This window comes from Lynx canadensis, chromosome A2, assembly GCF_007474595.2.
Source record: "Lynx canadensis isolate LIC74 chromosome A2, mLynCan4.pri.v2, whole genome shotgun sequence".
Taxonomy (NCBI): Eukaryota; Metazoa; Chordata; class Mammalia; order Carnivora; family Felidae; genus Lynx; species Lynx canadensis.
In genome coordinates this window covers 29,064,786-29,085,936 of record NC_044304.2, presented here as the reverse complement: position 1 = coordinate 29,085,936, position 21,151 = coordinate 29,064,786, and the positions used below count along the sequence as shown (strand labels likewise).

The window sequence follows — 21,151 nt, the reverse complement described above, 5'->3', positions numbered from 1 at the left end:
AGGGAGCATCTACTCATTCTGTCAGTCCTCAAATATGACTAACACCCCACCGATGCTGAAGATAGACCAGATGGAAGGAGGAATGACGTCCTGGCCTCAAAGAGCAAACAGTCTAATTAGGATCTGAATCATACATAAGGAATTCAGGTGAATATACCACATATCATAATGGCCACTTGAAGAATGTGCTAGAATTAGGGCGAAGGAATCACCTACTCAAATCTTCTGTCTATGCCAAAAGCTGGCCATTCTGCTGGTTTTCATATGTTGTTTTTGGAAAAATTAAGATGTGCTATTTCCACCATACATTAAACCATGTATAGGTATCATACACAAAAAAGTTAATGGCTCAGGGATGTTCTATGAAAAAATTAAGATACTTGGCAAGGGACCCACTAAAATGACATCTCCAGTATTAACTGACTTGGATCCTTCCAGACTGGTCATCGTCCTTCCCTCATCGCCTTCCTCTATAGTTGGGTAACAAGGAGGTGACCAAGAGAGCTGGTTCTTATACCAAATGATAACATTTTTCAAAACAACTTTTTTGAAACTGAACAAGCCAACAGCAATTTAGATGGGGCCACAGAAGTCACAATACCGTGAAACGCCCAAGCAGCAGGCCACCTACACAGCCAAAAAGGACACAGCCAGCCAGGATGGCTGAGCTCCAGCTTGTATAGGCCAGACTGACAGGAATGAAGGCACTCTGTCAGCCAGTGGTGTTTGTCCTCACAGCACGACACGCACATACACACGCACTTACGCACCTCCAATCCAGGTAATACAAAACCTCAAGCAAGCAATAACCAAAAAAAGACAAAAAAACAAAACAAAAAAAACTTGCCCTCAGGCAGAAACTTACAAGTCTCCCCTACACAGATGGCAAACACCTCCAGGGACCAGCTGGATATTGTAAATAACCGCTATGGGCCCGGTGACTGCCCCATCTCAGGGGGCAGCCACTATTTAATTCAAGCTTACCCTGTTGCCAAGCAAGAATATAGGCACTAAGCTGCAGGGCGTCCAATTTTCCAGGAGTAACTGAGACGTCTCTGGGAAGCTACCATGAGGACAGGAGTTTCCACCCATTTGGGTCACCACTGTCCCCCAAGTGCCTGGAACAGTGCCCGGCATGCTGTAAATACTCAGGATCCACTTGTTAAGGGCATAGATACAAAATGCCCCAATTTCTCATTTCATTTTTTTCTTGTCAACACAGTATGGCCAGATGCCCCCCACAGAACTCCAGATAACCCGAATGACTGACCTTCTCTATTTCTCTTTTCCAGAGTAAGATCAAGAACTAGCTTTGTGTTCTCTATTTAGACAAAGAATCCTGCCCCATAATCACAAATCACATTAGTTTTAAAGGCCCTATGTAACCTCATTGGCACGAACAAGCCTCCGTTTTTCACCTGGACTCCAGGAAAAACAAGGTTTAATGTTTAAAAACAAAAAATAGCTTATAGGCATTCCATTAACCAAGATCCACTCACCACCTTGTTGGCTGTTCCCTCAGGATATTCTGTAGCAAGGTTAGCAACATAATCAAAGGGTTCTTAGAGCCTTAGGAAGCAAACTCTCAGAGGAATGTTAACAAGATGTACACCTCAGAAATCACAATATAATATGCAATGAGCATCTGACTTGCATCCTGCAGAAAGGATACAACCTTCCAAACTGCCCAGCCTGGCACCAACAACCCCTAAAATCCCAGGCGAATTTCAGTTAAGGGTGGGGAAAACAACCCCAAAGGAGCGCAGGGTCTTGCTCAGATCCCATGCCTGGCTTGGCTGGCTCCCTTGGCTACTTCTACACCCCAGAGGAAAAATCCAGAACCCACACCATCTCTTGCCACCAAATACAACTCCCTCAGACCTTTTCGAGTCAAAAAAAGGACACAACCAGGACAGCCGAGCTCCAGAGCCTGCAGCCCACACTTGAATGATATATGGGATAATAATACCGCATTATTCTAACATAACCATATTCGATGCCACAAACAAAAGTTCTCAAACAATGAACTACATGAGATCATTCTGACAAGGAATCAGAAAAACTTACCACCAACAAGCTCACTCTGCCCACAGTTATTATCACCTTATTGAGAAGCTAAAGTAATTTGCTGAAAGGTCATCTCCTCAATGAAACCAAATAGAGTCCTATACTAATTGCATTATTTCCTTATTTATTTGTGGTAAATACACAGAAAGACACCTTTACTTCACCTAGTGTTTATGGTCCTTGCTTATATGGGAAAAGTACCAAGGAGAAATGTACAAGGCTGGGTCTGTCTCTTAATTGGCCTTCCTATGCAATTAGGAAAAACAGTTTTCAAACAAACAGCAACCAGTCTGAAATTCAAAAGTATCCTGAGAGGGGCGCCTGGGTGGCGCAGTCGGTTAAACGTCCGACTTCAGCCAGGTCACGATCTCGTGGTCCGTGAGTTCGAGCCCCGCGTCAGGCTCTGGGCTGATGGCTCAGAGCCTGGAGCCTGTTTCCGATTCTGTGTCTCCCTCTCTCTCTGCCCCTCCCCCGTTCATGCTCTGTCTCTCTCTGTCCCAAAAATAAATAAACGTTGAAAAAAAAAATTAAAAAAAAAAAAAAGTATCCTGAGAAATGATTAGAGAGGCATCATCTAGCCAACCCCACTTACACCAAGGGGTGACACCGTGGACAAGGGACAGCTTCCTTCAGCTTTAGTTTCTTCAACCTAAAGCAGAGATATTTACAGTGTCTGCATCCAGGTAGGTCAAAGCTCAGGCACAGCGCCTAGATAATGGCAAGCACCACTGTTCTCATTTTATGGATTAAAAAACTGAGGCCCATTTGCCCAAGGTAACACTTCCATAATAGAACAAGAATTTCAACCTGCGCCTCTGGGGTCCTACAGTGGTTCCTGAAGAAGAGGTACCTCCGTCTGGGTCTGACAGTTCACCGATGCCCGCCCCTCAATCCCACCTCCAGGTGTTGGGTAACTCGCCCCTAGTTTGTAGCCTCCACACTCGCTGAATGGGCACACTTCAGGAGAAGTAATTTTTTTTTTAATAAACAGAAACCACTTATAAATAACAATTGCTTTGTAAAGAAATCCTTTTGACAATGTGTAACTAACGTGACCTGCAAAAAGTCAACACTTCCTTATTAATCCGGCCTATGCGTTTACATTTGGTAAACCGTTTATGGCGGTCTCCTCTATCCAAACTATTCCAAACTGATGATGCATTTATCTGATTTAAGTACACTGTGAAGCTTACGTGGCTGCAATGGTGTGAAAATTCAAATACCTCTTGGAGTCCTACAACCAGCGTGAATTCCTCAAAAGTATACCCGTTGCGGTATCAATTGACAAACCTGTTTCATTCTCGTTAGAAAAATAGTATCACAGACCCAAAAATAAGACCAGTTGTCCTATTTTCTTGCATGGAAGTGTTACATATTCCATGAACTATGCTTTCATTTCTTCTTTTTTAGCTGCTCGATTTTAGCAGCCAACTGTGTCACTTTGCCACAGCCCAAAAATAGCTAAGTCGAGTGGTTTAAAATCGCATTTTGTTGTTTGGCCAGAAAACCATCATGCTGATTTCAGTTTGCAAGAAATTGATTCGAGGGCAGGAGCTACGCACCGTGTGTGGCTCTCCCCTGCACGCTCGGCAGGTCTGAATCTATGAAGATGGGGAGCCAGGGATGTGACGGTGTCCAAGGGCCATACGAGCACAAAATAAAAGCAATACCCAAATAGCACGGCTTGCTTCCCCTTAGCAGCACAAAAGTAAAACCCAGGAATGCCAGTAACAGGCAGACCCTTCCCCTTTGGTAACAACACAGTCCAGAAGGCCTTAGAAGAATCGGCAGGGTGCAGGGGCCAGGCAACTCTTTCTACCAAGGATAACACCACACGTGGATCCTGGAGATTCACACAGCACCTTTTAAAACGGTGGAAAACATTTTTTCCATTTAAAGTTGGGAGGGGTGCCTGAGGGGGGCTCAGTCGGATAAGGGTTTGACTCTTCATTTCCACTCAGGTCATGATCTCTCGAGCCCCATGTCCGGTCGGGCTCTGCTCACAGCACAGGGTCTGCTTGGGATTCTCTCTATCCCTCCTTCCCTCCCTCTCTTTCTCCCTCTGGCTCTCAAAATAAATAAACATTAAAAAAGAAAAAGAGGGGCGCCTGGGTGGCGCAGTCGGTTAAGCGTCCGACTTCAGCCAGGTCACGATCTCGCGGTCCGTGAGTTCGAGCCCCGCGTCAGGCTCTGGGCTGATGGCTCAGAGCCTGGAGCCTGTTTCCGATTCTGTGTCTCCCTCTCTCTCTGCCCCTCCCCCGTTCATGCTCTGTCTCTCTCTGTCCCAAAAATAAATAAACGTTGAAAAAAAAAAAATTTAAAAAAAAGAAAAAGACTTTTAAGTTGGTAACGGGGAGACCCTCCTTTGTCCTGTGAGTGATGAGATATCTCAGACTTCATGGAGACTTTCTTATTTCCTTAAACCTCAAAGTGGGGCGCCTGGGTGGCGCAGTCGGTTAAGCGTCCGACTTCAGCCAGGTCACGATCTCACGGTCCGTGAGTTCGAGCCCCGCGTCGGGCTCTGGGCTGATGGCTCAGAGCCTGGAGCCTGTTTCTGATTCTGTGTCTCCCTCTCTCTCTGCCCCTCCCCCGTTCATGCTCTGTCTCTCTCTGTCCCAAAAATAAATAAACGTGGAAAAAAAAAAATTTAAAAAAAAAAAAAAAAAAAAAAAAAAAAAACCTCAAAGTAACCATTTCACTAATTTTACATGGGATGTCCCCATGCCCATCCTCTTCCTCCTTGCCCTCAACAGCAAAGCCAGGCACAAAACCCATCGTGCAAGTCTATGTAAACACTTTTAAAATGTTTTTTTTTTTTAATTTTACACACCCTTGTCTTTTTCAGTTCCATTCTCCTCTTTCCATATACTCCTGTCCAACTCTCTTTAATACACATAAAATAAAAATGGCTACTGTACTGAGTACCTCTCGTTCACCATGCAAAGTTCTAAGCCCTTTAGCATGCATTCTTGCTCAGGCCATGCAAAGACCTTAGGAGTCAGGGTACTATCACTGTGACATTTCGCAGAGAGAGAGAGAAAAAGAGAGAGAGAGAGATAAAGAGGGGAACAGAGAGGTGAAGTAACTTATCTAAAGCAGCACAGCTAGTAATGGGAGAGGGGGGCTGGCTGCAAAGACTCTTAAGTACTTCAATATATTCAGTATAACTCTCCACAGTTACCTGGTTTAAAAACAAAAACAAAAGGCATTAACACGTTCCAGGCTCCTACAAGACTTCTTGCTATATGCAGACCCAACAGTACAGTGACCTTCATGAGAACACAACTTCTCCTTCAATGTGACAGTTGCCTCCCACCTCCCAGCCCCCACCCTCGGTACAACAGTAACACCACCCAATTCAGTTAGAGGGGCTTCAAAAAGAGAAGCACATCTGAAACCTAGTCAGCTGTCTTTCCTCCACGTAGCCCTAAAAGCACTTATTACAATGTTTTTCAAAGTAAGTATATCAGATATTATACTCATAAAATCTATGAACCTGCATAGGCCTGACAAACCATCTCACATAGATTATATTTTTTTCTGTCAAAACACCAAACATTTTGCTGCAAATGATACCAGGTGAAAGGGCCCCTCCAGTCACAGGTGTCCCTATAGGAGCAGACAATGGCACACGGAGCCCTCTAGCTTACTTCAAGCAATCTTACACAGCCATCTCTTAGAAACTTCATACTTTTTAGAACCGGAGCAAACCACAAATTTATCTGTTATAGATTTCAACCATCAGATGCTTCTGAAAATGAAATTCACCCACATTGCTTCCAGATTTATTTTTTTTAAAGAAACGTTAACAATTCTGTGGTCTCGGAAATTTGAGACAAAAGGGAACTGCAGGAAAAAGTAGGGAGAGGTAAACAAGGGATTTTAAAACACACATTATTTTTGGAGTGATTTTTCTTGGTTACAATTCCTCATAGACACAACCCCCTTTCCCCCAAAAATGTCAAATCAAAGTCTGTAACAGATAACCCTTTTCCTTACAATGGTGCCTCTGGTTTTTTACATGCATATAGCATTGCCATAGACCTGGGTTTAGTTCTTTACAAGCAAGGTGGTCACTCCAATTTCTCAGGAAGAGAACCTGAAGTATCTGATCCTTTAATCCTTTGCAAATATTTAGCGTGGACCTAATGTGTGCCCAGGCAATCTCGTTCCAGGACAAATTCCACAAGCAACTCCCACTGCCTGCTGGGGGCAGGCTCTTACCAAGAGAACATTTCTTACTTTCTGGAGCCCCTCCCACCCCCGCCCTGCCTCTGTATTCACTAGCTTTTTACCTACATCAAGCTCTGGTGGGGAGCTAGGCACATTTCCTTGGCTTCCTTTATATTATTAGATACACAGGCCTCTAATTTTCCACACATACAGCCAAAAATGCAGTTTCAGTGATTACCACTGATCACCTGATAGTGATCAACCCGTACCAAGGTACATCAAAGGCTTATTGGGGAGGGGAGCAGATGGGGAGAATCCAGAATTCATTAGATAACTTCAGATGCCCTGAATTTGTCCTGAAAGTTCTGATTCATGAAATGTGACCACAGGGAAGTTGTGCCCAGGATGAAAATGTTAATCCTATTTTTTTTTTAATCTTGCAATTCAGAATGTACACCCATCTTAGAATCTTCACCTGATTAGAAATACCACTACACTGCCCGCATACTATACAAGTAAAATGTTGAGTGGAAATTCAGATTAAAAAAAAAAAACCATCCACCATAAAGGTCAAGAGGTAAAGCAGCAAAGCATTAGCAAAATTTAATTTGTCTTCACCTAGGTAAAGCTAATCTAAGTGTCCAGACTGTCCTCGGCGTCAAGAAGTTTCCAGAAAAACAAGGGAGGGGGGTAAGGAGATGGGAGGGAGGTCCGCAGGAACAATTGCTATGGGGCATTTTTAATGATCTTACCTGAATGGCAAGAAAGTCCATTCCAATTGGCGCAGCAATATGTAACTGATTATATACATTAACTTGGGGAGTTTCAGAAAACAAAGAGGAATGTGAAAGGGGTTTTGTTTCCTTTTGCTGTCCCTGCACTGCTTCATGTAAACAATATAATCTTTTACTCAGTGAAAACAAGTCCATGATTATGGGGAGGTGTTTCACTATTGAACAGTTGTGGTTTTTTTTCTCATTTCAGCCAACTTTTCCTTAAAACTTTCTGCCTCTGGCAGCAGCAACTTCCCATCTCCAAAAAATCCTGATACGCCTATTTGTATTCATGTTCTAACTTCATCAACTCTGGAAGAAGGACACTTTAGAAGGAAACATGGAAGGCTGTATTCCACAACTGTGTCCAAGAGACCAAGTTTCAAGACTGGACAAAGATTCAGGTTCAAACGAGACACATGAAGCGGGGTGTAGGGGGTGAAGGGACCTGAATGATTTCTCACTCCATTCCTAAAGAGTAAGATTGCCAACGTACAAATATTACCTCTGCGTTTTTCTAAGGCCGTAAATGGGGTGCCTGGGTGGTTCAATCGGTTAGGCAACAGACACTTGATTTCAGCTGGGGTCATGGTGTTGCAGTTCATGGATTTGAGCCCCCATGCCTGCTTGGGATTCTCTCTCCCTCTCTCTAACCCTCCCACGTGCATGCTCTCTCAAAATAAATAAAAGTTTTTTTAAAAAGTATCTTTAAGAAGGCCATAAAGGATGTCTATCACCAATAAGCAAGTACATGCAAATGATCTGACAGCAGGAGAGGGAGATTCACTGGACATCAATCACCGATAGTCTGATTCTGACACATCCAAAGTACACAGAGCTTATCCATCTGAAGTGTTTCCAACGTCGGCCTCCTAGATGTAATGTAATTATGGTACAAAACATATCAGAATCAAAGAGAACAGTTTCACTCTGAGGGTGGAAAGAGAAGAAATCAATAAAAAAAAATTTTATGTTTCTGCTGAATAACTTACAAATGTAAAATACATAAAATGTTAACCCTCTCACGTAACATTTTATATCCTGTTGCAAGCACTTAAATTCTCAAAGATGAGCTATATATGCCACACGCTTAAGTGAAGTATGTACCGGGTTTGCTTTTAAATAACGAGCTGTTAGGGAGGGTGGAAGGGTATAGAAAAGATTGAATTGATCATCGCTGTAACTGGGTGGCGGGACCCACAGGGATCCATTGCATTTTCCTATTTTCATAAATCTTTCTGTAACAGCGTATTTTCTAAAGCACGTAGGAAAAGAACGTACTAGGCACTAAAACATGTTTGATAACACTTCTGCTCTGGAAAGTGGAAACATCTCTTGAAACACTAACCGAGATGCGGGTCCCACACCTGCCATATACTGTACTTTTGTTGGAAGACTAACTAAAAGCCACTGTTTCCGACCAGCTGGGGAAAGATCCATGGCAGGGCTGTTTCCAAAATCCTCCCAAATTACAGCTACCCTGCATCCGAAACACGAGCGGAGGACAAATACAAATGGAAAGTTGGTCACTCTGAGAGGAAACAAAATAAGGGATTGGGGTTAAAGCCTCACAAGGAGGACCCTACCAAACACCAGAAGCATTTTTATCCCTCCTGTCAACCAGATAAAAGCTTCCGAGGTTATGGAGGGCAAGGGGGGGGGGGTCCCCAAAGCAAAGGAGGGCCCCCACTGGGTTTGGAGCGAGCCAGGAGCAGAAGCTCCCAGCTGAGGCTGCCTCCTCGCCCCAGGGCGCACCCGCAGGCCCCCGAGCCCGGGAACCCGGCCGCGTGCGCCCCAACCCCGCTCCCACCGCGGCCCCACCGCACCCAGGAGGCCGAGCCGGCCGAGCTGAGGTGGTAGGAGCCCCACCAGTGGCTCGGGGGCGCCCCCTGAGGTCCAGCGGCGTCGCGGCACCTTCGGAAAACCGAAAGCCGGCGTCTCCCACGGTTCTGACATTTTAACTTTGCCTGGTTCCAGAGGCTGCTTGCTGCACCCTCTCCAAAAGGTACTTTTCCGAACCACAGCCCCTCTTCCCCCGAGCCTCACACCATTGCACCTTCCCTTTCCGACAGTCTTGGGCTCCGGGGCGAGGAAATGTGCTATTTACCTCCCCGCGTGGGCACGAAAACAAAACGTGGAAGGTGCAAACTGTCCAAGCCCCACGAAGGCGGCATCACTGGAGGTCCCATTTTGGATTTCAAGCTTCCTGAGACACCAGGAAAAAGAAAACCACGGCCAGCCCACTGGCTGCACAGCCGAGCAAAGGAGGCGGCCAGAAGTGGAAGGAGAAATTCCTCTTCTTTCGCAGGGCTGCTCTTCTGCTGCCTCCCACTGCCCCCATTAAAGCTTGACCCTTACAACGCTCGACCCCACTATGCACCTGAGCCCACTCAGCCGGCAAGTCTACGGCAGAGAAAGTCTAGAAGCAGCAGATGGGAAACACAAACACGGAGTCTTTTAAGGGAGAGAGGGCATTCTTAAGGAGAAATGTCCGCACCGCCCCTAGCCCCGTGGAGACGGAACCCCGGTGGGCAAACCCCAGGCCTCAGTGTTAGCTGTGGACGCGCGTCCTCGCTCACCATCCGAGCTAGGTTTCGGGGCAGTGGCAGGAGCTCCCTGCGGTTCCGGGGGCAGGAGGATGCGCAGAGGGGAAAGGGGGTGCCGTAGAGAAGACAGTGCCTTGCCTCTCTGCCCCCCTCGAGGCCACCCCGTGCCTGCAAAAGGGACACTCGCTGCCACTCCCGGAGCAGGTCCCTGAGGGCAGCGAGAGCGCCCGCGCCCTGTTGCAGGGCGCACGATGGAGCTGGGAGACCCGCTGCACCAAAACCTTGCGCTCAGGCCGCTCAGGGACAGGCGGCTGTGACCGCCTGAAACATCAGGGCACGTTCCTTTTTTCCTTCATTCAGATAACCCCCACCTCTGGGTAGCCAAGAGCTAATGGATGAGAGGGCAGAAACGGGGGGAGGGGGTCCTCCATCCTTACGAGAGCGAGTGATAAAAAAGCGAATCGCCCCCTTCCCATCCCTTCCCCATGGTAGGGCAGAGGACGTGGCCTCCACCCCCGGGGAGCAGGGTCGGACAGACTCCAAGGAGCTCGGAGCTGTGTAGCTGTAGCCCCGGGCGCGGGGGGCTGGGGGGCTCCTGCAAGAGAGGCAAGGGAGGCGGCTGGCCTCTGCTCTCCCGGAGAGGAAAAAGGGTCCGCCAGTGGAGGGCTGGATGTGGAGGGTCGCCGAGCCGCACACTGCTACGTGCGGTGATTTATTATCGTCATCGATAGCCAATACTGTTCCCGTCTTAACCTGGCCAGAAAGGAGCGGGTCTAGGTCTGCCAGCCGCGAACAGCCTGCAAAAGGGCAAAGATGAAGGTAGGCAGGGCGCGCGAGACAGAAAAAAAATCCGCCCCGTTGCGAACTGGAATCCAGCTGCCGACCACCCCCCTCCCCCCGCCCCCGGCGCCCCTACTGGAGCAGCCCCGCGGAGCAGAGTTGCTGGGCAAAGGCGCCACGGGGTCGCCGTTGGGGGAGCCACGGATCTCCCTAAACCGCCTGCTCCCAGCCCTCCTACCGCTCCCGGGCCCCAGCGCCCGGGAAAGCTGTCTCGCTCCAGCACGGAAGAGCAGCCTGCCCCCCAGCCCCGAACGGGGGTCGCCCCTGGCTCCGGACACCAGAACGCAGGCGGCTCCCAACATCCCCAAGCCTCCACCACCAGCCTCTCCAAAGGGTCGGGAAGCCGCAAAGCAAGTCCCCCAATTCCGAGCTCCTTCAATCCTCTCCTAGGCGAGGGGCGCACCCTGGGCCCCCCAAACCCACAGAGGCATCCTCCCCTGGCCCCAGTCTCCTCAATCGCTCCAGAGCTCGCTCTCTCCCGAACCGCGGCGTGTCAGCAAAGCGAGCTTTTCTTCCTACTCCGGCTCCCTCAGAACCCCCCCCCCAAACCTGAGCGAGAGCAGACCTGTACGGCCCCTTGTCCCCCCGCCAGCCCTTGCTTCCATCCTCCCCAACCATCAGCCTCCCTAAACGCCGCCAGAACCAGCCGAGCGGATCCCTCTCTCTCCTTCCCGGGCGCCCGGCCCCCCTTCGCCCTCTCCAGGGTCCTCGGGACCGGCGCCCGAGCTCCGTGCCGCGGCGACAACTCCGCATCCCCCCGCGCGCGCCGGCCAGGGCCGGGTCCCCTCAGCGGCCGGCACTCACCGGGGAAGCACACGACATAATGGAGCACGGAACTGGTGATTTTCAGGAACAAAATCCACCAACACGGTTCCAGTAACCTCCGCATGTCCGAAAACGCACATCGAAAAGAGGAAGGCAGGGGGGGTAAACTTGTTGAATAAGTTCTTGCCTCCGTGTGAGCCTCCGCTAAGCCCGGGCTCTTCCCCTGCACGCCCGCTCTACGGGCCCCCCGCGCTCGGCGGCCCGAGTCCCCCTGGAATCCGGGAAGCCGCCGAGCGCCCCCCGGAAAATCTCAAAAAGTGACCGGGAACGCGTAGCCACGCTGGGGACGATCCTCGGCGGAGAAGGGCTGCTTTCCGTTCAAAAAAAGAGCAAGCCGAGCGAGCAGGGCCAGTGAGTAGTCGGCGGGCGGCGGCGATGCCGGGGGCCCGGGGCAGGCAGGGACCGCAGGCGGCGGCGGCGGCGAGCAGCCGAAGATCCCCAACTTGAGTCGGCGGCGCGGCGCAGCCCGAGAGCGGGCGGGCGGCGGCGGGGCTGAGCGCGGAGCGGCGTCTCCGGGCTTCAGGCAGGCAGCTCCTTCCAGGGCCCGGGGAAGGAAGGAGGCATGTTTGCGAGCGGGGAAGGGGAGGGGAGAGGCGGGGGGAGCGAAGAGCCCCCCAAAATAGAAACGGCCGGAGGAAACGGAGGAAAACACAAAGGATCTCAGAGGGGCGCTGGGGCGAGGGCGCCTTCAGTCCATGCTCCTGAAAGTTGTGGCTCCAGCGCAGGCTGGGGAGGAACGAGGAGCGCGGGGCTGGAAACTGGCCATGCCTCCATACAGGAAGTAACATGTGAGCATGGATCCTGGCAGAGACTTTAAAGCCGGCGAGCGAGCGAGCAGGGGGCGCGCGGCGGCGGGCGCGGCGGCGCGCGAGCAGGGGGCGCGCGCCGGGCACGGGGGCGCGCAGCCGGGCTGCGGGCAGCGGGAGCGCGCTCACCGCGCTCTTAAAGCAGCCGCGCTCGGCTCCCGCCTCCGAGCGGTCCCGCAGCCGGGTTCTGCCCCCGCACAGCCAGGGGTACTGCGGGCTCGGCTGAGGCAGTTTGGGGCCTGGGGACGGCTCTGGCCCAGTCTCGGAGAGAGGGAGGAGGACGGCTGCCTTCTTGGGCTGGCGAGTCTTTGCCAGCTCCCAGTTCTGCGAGCTCTTAAAGACGCCGCGCTTAGCGCGGGCTTGGCGAGATCTCCCCTCCGTCGTCTGCTTTGCTCGGAGATCCCGGACCTGGGGGGAGGAGGACCTGGTTCGGGTCTGAGGAGAGGAGAGGAAGGGGACAGTCGATTGCCCGCCTTTTTAGGCGAGTGGGGGTTCCAGTTCGGCCCCAGCGCCCTAGCAGCGCCGCAGCGGGGCGCGCCCTGCCTCAGTCCCTGCTCGTGCCCCCAGCCCGGCGCATTCCCCCGCCTGGAAACAAAGCCGAGAGGCCTTTGCTCTGGGGCTGCGTTGGGATTTAATTTTTTTTTCCCCCTTTCAGGCTTCCATTGGCGGAGTCCGCGGCTAGGGAGGGGGGGGAGGGGAGGGATATCGATCCGAGGCTTGCAAAATCCAGCCCTTCCGAGCCCCACACCCCCTTCCCCCCTCGCCACGGAGGATCGGTGGCTGAGTTTTTCCAACTCCAAGCTCCGCGGGAGGAGGGAAGGTTCCCGCGCTCTGGCTGGGTGGTGGGGAGGGCGCAGGAAATGCGCCTCTCACCCCCGGCTGGGTGAAAGCAGCGCCGCGGGGCAGGACCGATTTCCTGGCAGCTACCCGGGGAGCCGCTGCCTCTTTAGCAATCCGGGAGAGGCGTCCGGGGGAAATGGGAGGACTAGGCTTATCTGTAATGAGTTCTGTCCCTTGGCTCTCGGTGAGAAGATCTTTATCGCTCAGACTTCTAAGCGCCCTATTTTCCCCTCTTACGCGGGTGCTAAAAGTGGGGGAGGCAGGTTTTGATTAAACGTGTAATTAAGCCAAGGTAATTTGCCATTTGTAATTTTTGCCTAATTTTTCTGCCTCTGTTTAAAAGCCATTTTGACATGTTTTTAACGTGCTCCTGCTATTCCATCCCACCACGCAGGGTCCTCCACCCACCCACCCAGCCACCCAAACATCCCAACCGGATGCTAGGTTTTCAAATAATGTACAGATGTTCAGAGATCCTCCTGCAAGATGTGATTAGGGAAGCAGTTTCACACCCACACTTCCAAAAGAAAAACCTTTGAAAAGTTACGTTTGGGATTACAAACTAATAAAAGCCAGGAAGTTCCTGGGGAGGGCCCGCGCCCTATCTTTAGATGAACAGGGGGGAACACCCTCCCTCAGTAATGAGTTTGTTTGCTTTGGAATTTGGTCCTTCCTGGTTTTGTTGGAATACTGACTCCCCCGTAAATGCCGGAGGGTCAGTTTGCTTGGGAGTGTCGTATTTAAGGGCTGTCCAGTTGTCAGTTGGAGCTTCGAAAGAGGTTAAAATGACCCCTGTGTGTCTGGCTACCTTACTAACGAATGAATGGTAAACTCCCTGGGATTTGAATTAGAACTGTAGGCTAGAAGACATCCCCAGGTGAGTTTCCTCCTTTGCAAAATGTAGGTAATAAAAACTGCGATTTGTGAAATGCCTATCATCTACCAGGCACTGTGCTGAATTTTTTTCCAGAAACTGTTCATTCAACAAATTCATTGAGCATTTACTGTGCGGGCATGGTGGGAACCCGCCCAGGATGAAAAAAGGCAAGGCCTGTGACCTTCGTGTTTACCTTCCAAAGTACATAGAGTCCTTACAAGAGTCTGCCAGCAGTAGGGATTATTTTCCCTATTTTATCGACAAAGAAACATGTTCAGAGGAGTCAAATAATGGATCCCCAGCTAGTGAGTAGTAGAGCTGGGATTCTGAGGCCTGTCTGCCTCCACCCATGTGCAGAGGCAAAGAAATGATGGTTTGAGAAGACACTGACACGTGGGTGGGAGAAGTGGCTTAGTGGGGGAAAGTTCGCATGGGTTTGGAGAGTAAATCACCACTACCCTTAGGATGCCGCACACTAAAAAGTAACATTGAATTAGATCCAGGCTGGTGACTTTTCTGAGGCCCTAGGCTGAACCCAGGCCTTACCAGGTCCCATAATAAAATAGAATTTTTTTGTGACTTTATTTATTTTGAGCACGACAGAGAGAAAGAGACCACCCAAAGAGGAGGGTCAGAGAGAGAGGGATACAGAGAAAATCCCAAGCAGGCTCAGCACTGTCAGCACAGAGCCTGACATGGGCCTCAAACCCACGAATTGCGAGATCATGACCTGAGCCAAAACCAAGAGTCAGTTGTAAGCCACCCAGGCGCCCCTATAAAATAGAATTTTAAATGGCTACCACACAGGATGCCTTTTCATTCATTCATTCTACAACCAATTATAGAACAGCTCATATATACCGGACATCACATCAAGTGTTGACAGTATAGAGTGACCAGGCAGTGAACCTGACAGTGCCCCCACCTGATGATTACAATCCACCTCCCAGGAGATATGGGGGCTGCACAATATGGTGAGCACCCCAAGATACTGGGTGTGAGGGGCTGTGGGAGTGCCAAAAGAGGGAAGGGATCCCCCATGGGAAGATAAGTCTACAAAGAGAAAGGGCTGGTGTTGGTGATAAATTACCCCCAAACTTAGCAGCTTACGACAATACACCTTTATTATGTCACCGCTTTGTAGTTCCAAAGTTGGGGTACAGCATAACTGGGTCTTCTGCTCAGAGTCTCCCTAGACTGAAATCAAGGTGTCTGCCAGGCATTCTCATCTGCAGTTCAGAGTCCTCTTCAAAACCCATTCAGATTATTGACAGAATTCAGATCTTTGTCACTGTAGGACAGAGATCCCCATTTTCTTTCTGCTTGTTGGCTGGAGGTAGATGTCAGCTGGAGACCGTCTTCAGGGCCAACCCATTCAGTCCTCTCACATAACGACAGCTCATCTCTAGCAACAGAGAATCTCCCTACAGGCAGCTATGTAGGAGTTTTGGGAGTGAGCATCCCATCACTTTTGCCACAAAATGTAACCTAATGAAGTGCGTATCCCAACACATTTATAGGTCTCACTCACTCTCAGAAGACGGGATAATACACCAGGGTGTGGGAATCTTGGGGACCATCTCAGGGTTCTGCCTGCCATAGTGCTGGTGGTCTATTGTGTGTAGAGACTGTTGGTTAAAGGTGATCGCTCTCAAGCCAGTCTAGTTGGCTTCTATCTGTTTGACCATGGGCAACTTAACCACTTCATGCCTCAGTCTTCTCATTTGTAAAGCAGAAGTAATAAGTGCACCTACTTCTAAATTGAGGAGATTAAAAGGAGTTAAACAGAGCATGGTGGGGCACCTGGGTGGCTCAGTTGGTTGAGCATCCGTCTTCGGCTCAGGCCATGATCTCACACTCCGTGAGTTCGAGCCCCGCGTCGGGCTCTGTGCTGACAGCTCAGAGCCTGGAGCCTGCTTCAGATTCTTTCTCTCTGTCTCTCTCTGCTCCTCCCCTACTCGAGTTCTGTCTCTGTCTCTCTCTCAAAAATAAGTAAAGATTTTTTTTAAAAAATAGAGAAAAAAGAGTGAAGTATTTAGTGTGGAGCATCTAATAAGCATTTAATAAATGTAAGCTATTACTGTTATCTGTTCAACAAGCCTATGCAAGAGAGAGTGAACATGTTACTCTCTGCCTACTCAACTCCCATGTCTTTTCTTCCACTAACAGCACCCTGGTTTTCCTTTGTGCTAATCTTTACCGACAGTCTTGATCTTTCTTCCTCCAGTGCCACCCTCTGCCTTTCCACCTCACTGGTGAAGCATCGGCACGTGTCCCAACCCCGACCATTTGGAGCCTCTCAGCCCCCTGGCCTGGTTCAGTTAATAACAGCCACCTGTTTCCACTTGGTACAATGAGAGCGAGACCCTTCTGGACCTACCAAGCTGGATGACCTTAAGCTTTGACAAGAAAGAAGGGCTCCACTCGGGAAGAGACTGCTTGAGAATAAAACTGATGCCCAGAGGAAAACAGAGTGGAAAGGAAGAGGCCAGCAGAACCCTAATTTCATCACTTGAGTCCTTCAACTAAGTCTTACTGGAAGCCAGACCAGACCCCTGGACTTTTCAGTTACTTGAGCTGATAAGTTCCTTTTATGCCTTTTACCTCTTTGGGTTGTTTTTGTTGTTGTTGTTAAGTTTATTTATTTATTTTGAGAGAGTGCACAGAAGGGGAGAGAGAAAGAGAATCCCAAGCAGGCTCTGCACTGTCAGTGTGGAGCCTGAGGCACAGTTTGACCTCACGAACTATGAGATCACGACCTGAGCCGAAATCAAGAGTCAGATGCTTAACTGATTGAGCCACCCAGGGGCCCCTGAGTTGGGGTTTTATTGAATGGAAATGAACAACTTGAAACTTGGAACTGATGGCGAAAGATCAGTAAGGTACCCACATTTTACAAAGAAAGAAGCAGGAGCTCCTAGACGTAAGTGGAAGTAAGTGATTTAACCAAGGTGATTGAGGTAGTAAAAGGGGACTCAGATCTACTGTATCAATCGTTTATTATTATGTAACAAATCACTCCAAAATGTAGTAACTTGAAATAACCTTTTTTTTTTTTTTTTTGGAGGCCAGTAGTTTGGGCTCGGTGAGACAGTACTTCTGCTGGTCACGTCTGAGGTCCTTCATGCAGCTATAGCACCAGCTGCCAGAGCTCAGCTGGGTCTGCCCGGTCCAAGATGGCCTCACTTACATGCCCAGCAATTAGTGCCGTTGGCTGGGGCTCCTCAGTTCTCGTTCACTGACATTTCCAACAGCCTACCTCGGACTTCGCAAAATGGTCTCAGGCTAGTAGGAATGAGAGCGGAGGCTGTAAACTATCTTGAAATCTAGACTGACCGTTGCGTTTTATTGGTCCCACCAAGTCCAAAAGCCCCAGTTCAGGGAGAAGGAGAAACAGACTCCAGCTTTTGTGGGGAAGAGTAGCAAACTTCCATTGCAAATGGGAGCAGGAGAACAAGGATGAGAGGAATTGTGGCCTTTGCAAACAGCCTCTCCACTGTTAAAGCGAAATGGTTACCGTGTCGGTTGACTTGTGTCCTCCCAAAGAAAGAAATGTTGAAGTCCTAACCCTTGGTACCTCAGAATATGGCCTTATTTGGAAACACGGTCTCTACAGAGGAAAGTTAAAATGAGGTCATTAGCGTGGGCTCTACTCCAATACAATCGGTGTCTTTACAAAAAGGAGAAATTTGGACACAGATACAGACCAGCACAGAGCAAAGACAATATGCAAACGTGTGGGAAATAGATGGCCAGTTGACTGAAGTGACACATTTATAAGCTAAGGAATGCCACGGATTGATGGCAAACAGCAGAAACTGGGAAGAAACAAGGAAGACTTTTCCTACATGTTTCAGAGGGAGTGTGGCCCAGGCACTGCTTTGATTTTGGACTTGTAGCATCCAGAACTGTGCAACAATAAATACCTGCTGTGTGAGGATACCCAGTCTGTGGTACTTTGTTACAGCAGCTGTGGGAAACTGTACATTGGCCATTAACCTCTTCCCTTAGATCGTCCTCATGCGTAGAGGAACCACACTTGTGACTACGTTGCCAACCTCACGAGTGAATCCTTACAAAACAGTAACAACAGAAAACTTAGTCATTCTGACTTCAGATTCTGGGGCAATGTTTATTTTAGGGTAAAAGGATAAAGACAACAAAATATGTTTACTCTGAAAAAAATGTACAAAAGAAAAGCCTCCAAGTCCTCTAATAATAATGATACTTGTGATCACATAATGCCCTATATTCAGTGAACTAATAGTGGTAGTATTTTAATACGCTATTGTAAAATAGGATTAAATGCTCACAGCAAAAATGACCGATAAAGCTGTTTTGGTTACGAGCAGCAGAAGCACTAAACGAACCAATTGGAGCAAAGAAAGGAAGTTATTGATTTATCTCACCGGTGGGAAGTGTAAGACTTTGGGAAAACTGTATCCAGGGACTCCAGCGATGGCTCCAAATTCCCTCTTGAGCTCCGATGGCTCTGCTTACCTTTCCTTTGACTTTCTTGTCTGGCTCCTGGTGATACCTGTTCTCAGATAGAAATTTTTCCCAATGTCCATAATGACTCCCCAAAATGTATTTTGATTGCCCTTGCTTGGGTCCTGTACCTCTGCCCGGACTAGGGCCAGGCACCTGCCGGACCTAGTGCAGGGCTTATACTTGATTTTCAACACGTTAGAAGAATAAGGACTAGGAGAAGGACAGGCAGCAAAAAAGTAGCTATAATCTCATTCAAGCCTTGACAACAGTCTTTGGAGGTGGGAACTGTTATTATTCCTATTTTCAAGAAGTAAAAACTAAGGCATCGATAGGTTGGGCAATTTGAAGTGATGCTACTAAGGACTGTGAAGTAAGGGAGGGGCTCAGTCTCTGGAGAACCCTAGGCTCAGGGAGTAAGACCTGAAGCCTAGTTACCAGACCTAAATGCTAGAGTCAAAGCCAAAATCACAGTAACATGATTCACAAGTTTTGTAGGTCCAGGGGCGCCTGGGTGGCTCAGTCGGTTAAGTGGCCGACTTCGGCTCAGGTCATGATCTTGCAGTCCGTGAGTTCGAGCCCCGCGTCGGGCTTTGTGCTGACAGCTCAGAGCCTGGAGCCTGTTTCAGATTCTGTGTCTCCCCCTCTCTCTGACCCTCCCCCGTTCATGCTCTGTCTCTCTCTGTCTCAAAAATAAACATTAAAAAAAAATTAAAAAACAAATTTTCTAGGTCCAGAGTAATCAGAGGTGCTAACAATTCATGAATAGGAATCTTCATCACAGCATTTCCAGCTAAAATGTGGGGAAAAAATAAATGTTCAAGTGTAGGGATCAATTAGATAATGACATAGCTATTCAGTGGAATATTATGCTGCTATTTACAACGATGCTTTTGAAATGAAAAGTGTTAAAACCTAAACCAGTTTTCACAGACATACTATTTTCCACAATTGCAGAAAATAAGGGGACTTTCAATAAATATGAAATATTTCAACGCAGTGGATTTAAGTTTTCTGTTTAGGATTTCTGTTAGTGAAGGAAGCTCTGAAATGTTCTGAAGGGGCTGATCTTTTTCACATATACAATGTCTTGACAACCTAACCCCCTAAAAAAAGCAAACAAGAAAGAAAAAGAAAGGAAGGAAGGAAGGAAGGAAACTTACCTGCAAATTGTCCTTGATAATACTAAATGCTGGTAAACATGCAGTGAAATGGTTACTTATATACTGCCAGTGGAATATGATTTGGTATAAATGTCCTGAGAAAATATTGGTCAGTGTATAACAAGAACCTCAAAAATATTTATGTCTTTTGGCGTGGAAATTTAACTTTTAGTAATCTCTTAAAACAGAGATGGAGGCTCCTGGGTGGCTTACTTGGTTGAGCATCTGACTCTTGATTTCAGCTCAGGTCATGATCCAGGTGTGTGGGATCCAATCCCATGTCAGGCTCCTTGCTGAACGTGGAGTCTGCTTAAGGTTCTCTCTTTCCCCCTCTCTACCCCTCTCTCCTGCTCAGGTGTGCTCGCTCTCTCTCTCTCTCTCTCTCTCTCTCAAATTAAAAAGTAAAAAAAAAAAAAAACAGATAATAAGTGTCAATTATACTTGAATAAAAAAATAAAGAATAAAATACAATACTTGAATAAAAATAAAGAATACAATAAAAGAGAAAAATTCATGAGGGATTATGGGAAAGTGTTATCCATCCTTAAGAAGAAAGAAATTATTTAAAAAAAAAAAAAGAGAGAGAGAGATAATCAGCAGAGAAAATCCCTCAAAAATGTTTACAAAGGTGTTCCTTGCAATAATATTTATAATAGGAAATTATACATAAAAATGACATTTTGAAAAACATTGATATAACAGATTATTGCATGGGAATTTAAATGATGCTTGTGAAGACATGGGAAACAATGCTTACCTTGCTTTTTTTAAACATTTATTTATTTTTGAGAGACAGAGCATGAGCAGGGGAGGGGCAGAGAGAGAAGGAGACAGAGAATCCAAAGCAGGCTCCAGGCTCTGAGCAGTCAACCCAGCTTAACTAACTTAACTTATCTTAACTTAACTTCACACTTAACTGACTGAGCCACCCAGGTACCCCCAAACGGAACCACCTAGGCACCCCCTTACCTTGCTTTGTAAGGTGTAAAAATGGGAACACAAATGCATACTCTTACCTTAACTTTAAAAATATATATATATGTGAAAGTTATTGGAAGAAAATACACTAAAATATTTTAAATGATTATCTTAGGGTGGTAAAATTACCAGTGATTTTTATTTTCTTCTTTATATTTTTTACACATTTTTTTTTAATTTTTTTTTTCAACGTTTATTTATTTTTGGGACAGAGAGAGACAGAGCACGAATGGGGGAGGGGCAGAGAGAGAGGGAGACACAGAACCGGAAACAGGCTCCAGGCTCTGGGCCATCAGCCCAGAGCCCGACGCGGGGCTCGAACTCACGGACCGCGAGATCGTGACCTGGCTGAAGTCGGACGCTTAACCGACTGCGCCACCCAGGCGCCCCTATTTTTTACACATTTAAACTTTTCTACGATAAACTTATTTTTAAAAAAGAAACATTTACAGTGATATCAACATCATGGTGGCATAGGATGTTCCTTGTTTTTGTCTCCCCCGTACACACAAAAAAACCTTGGCATTCATCTACAAAAATGCCTTTGATGGAGCTATAGGATTCAGCACCATACACAAAGCAGCCCAGAAGGAATTGCCCACTCATGCATTGGGCGATAAGTAGACACACTTCATCCCCATTTGTGCACCCTGCAGTGGCCTGCAAACTGGCCCCAGCCCCACTTGGCCACAGTCTGAGAGCCCATGAAAAACATCATCTTGGACAATCACTTGTGGACAAGAGAACCTTTGTGGAAATCAAGGTTTCCAGAGGA

At 48.1% G+C, this 21,151-nt stretch overlaps 1 protein-coding gene across 2 annotated transcripts in view; it reads right to left on the bottom strand.

The window, feature by feature from the left end:
* Nucleotides 1-11,608, bottom strand: part of PTPRG (protein tyrosine phosphatase receptor type G) — a 713,510-nt gene extending 701,902 nt beyond the window's left edge. Inside the window, exon 1 of one of the 2 annotated variants that reach the window (XM_030307145.1) lies at nt 11,204-11,608. In XM_030307145.1, coding sequence (XP_030163005.1) covers nt 11,204-11,288 — 85 coding nt within the window. In that variant the 5' untranslated portion in view covers nt 11,289-11,608. The remainder of the gene's footprint in view (nt 1-11,203) is intronic. The other variant, XM_030307144.2, reaches the window with a different exon arrangement.
* Nucleotides 11,609-21,151: the final 9,543 nt, after the last annotated feature.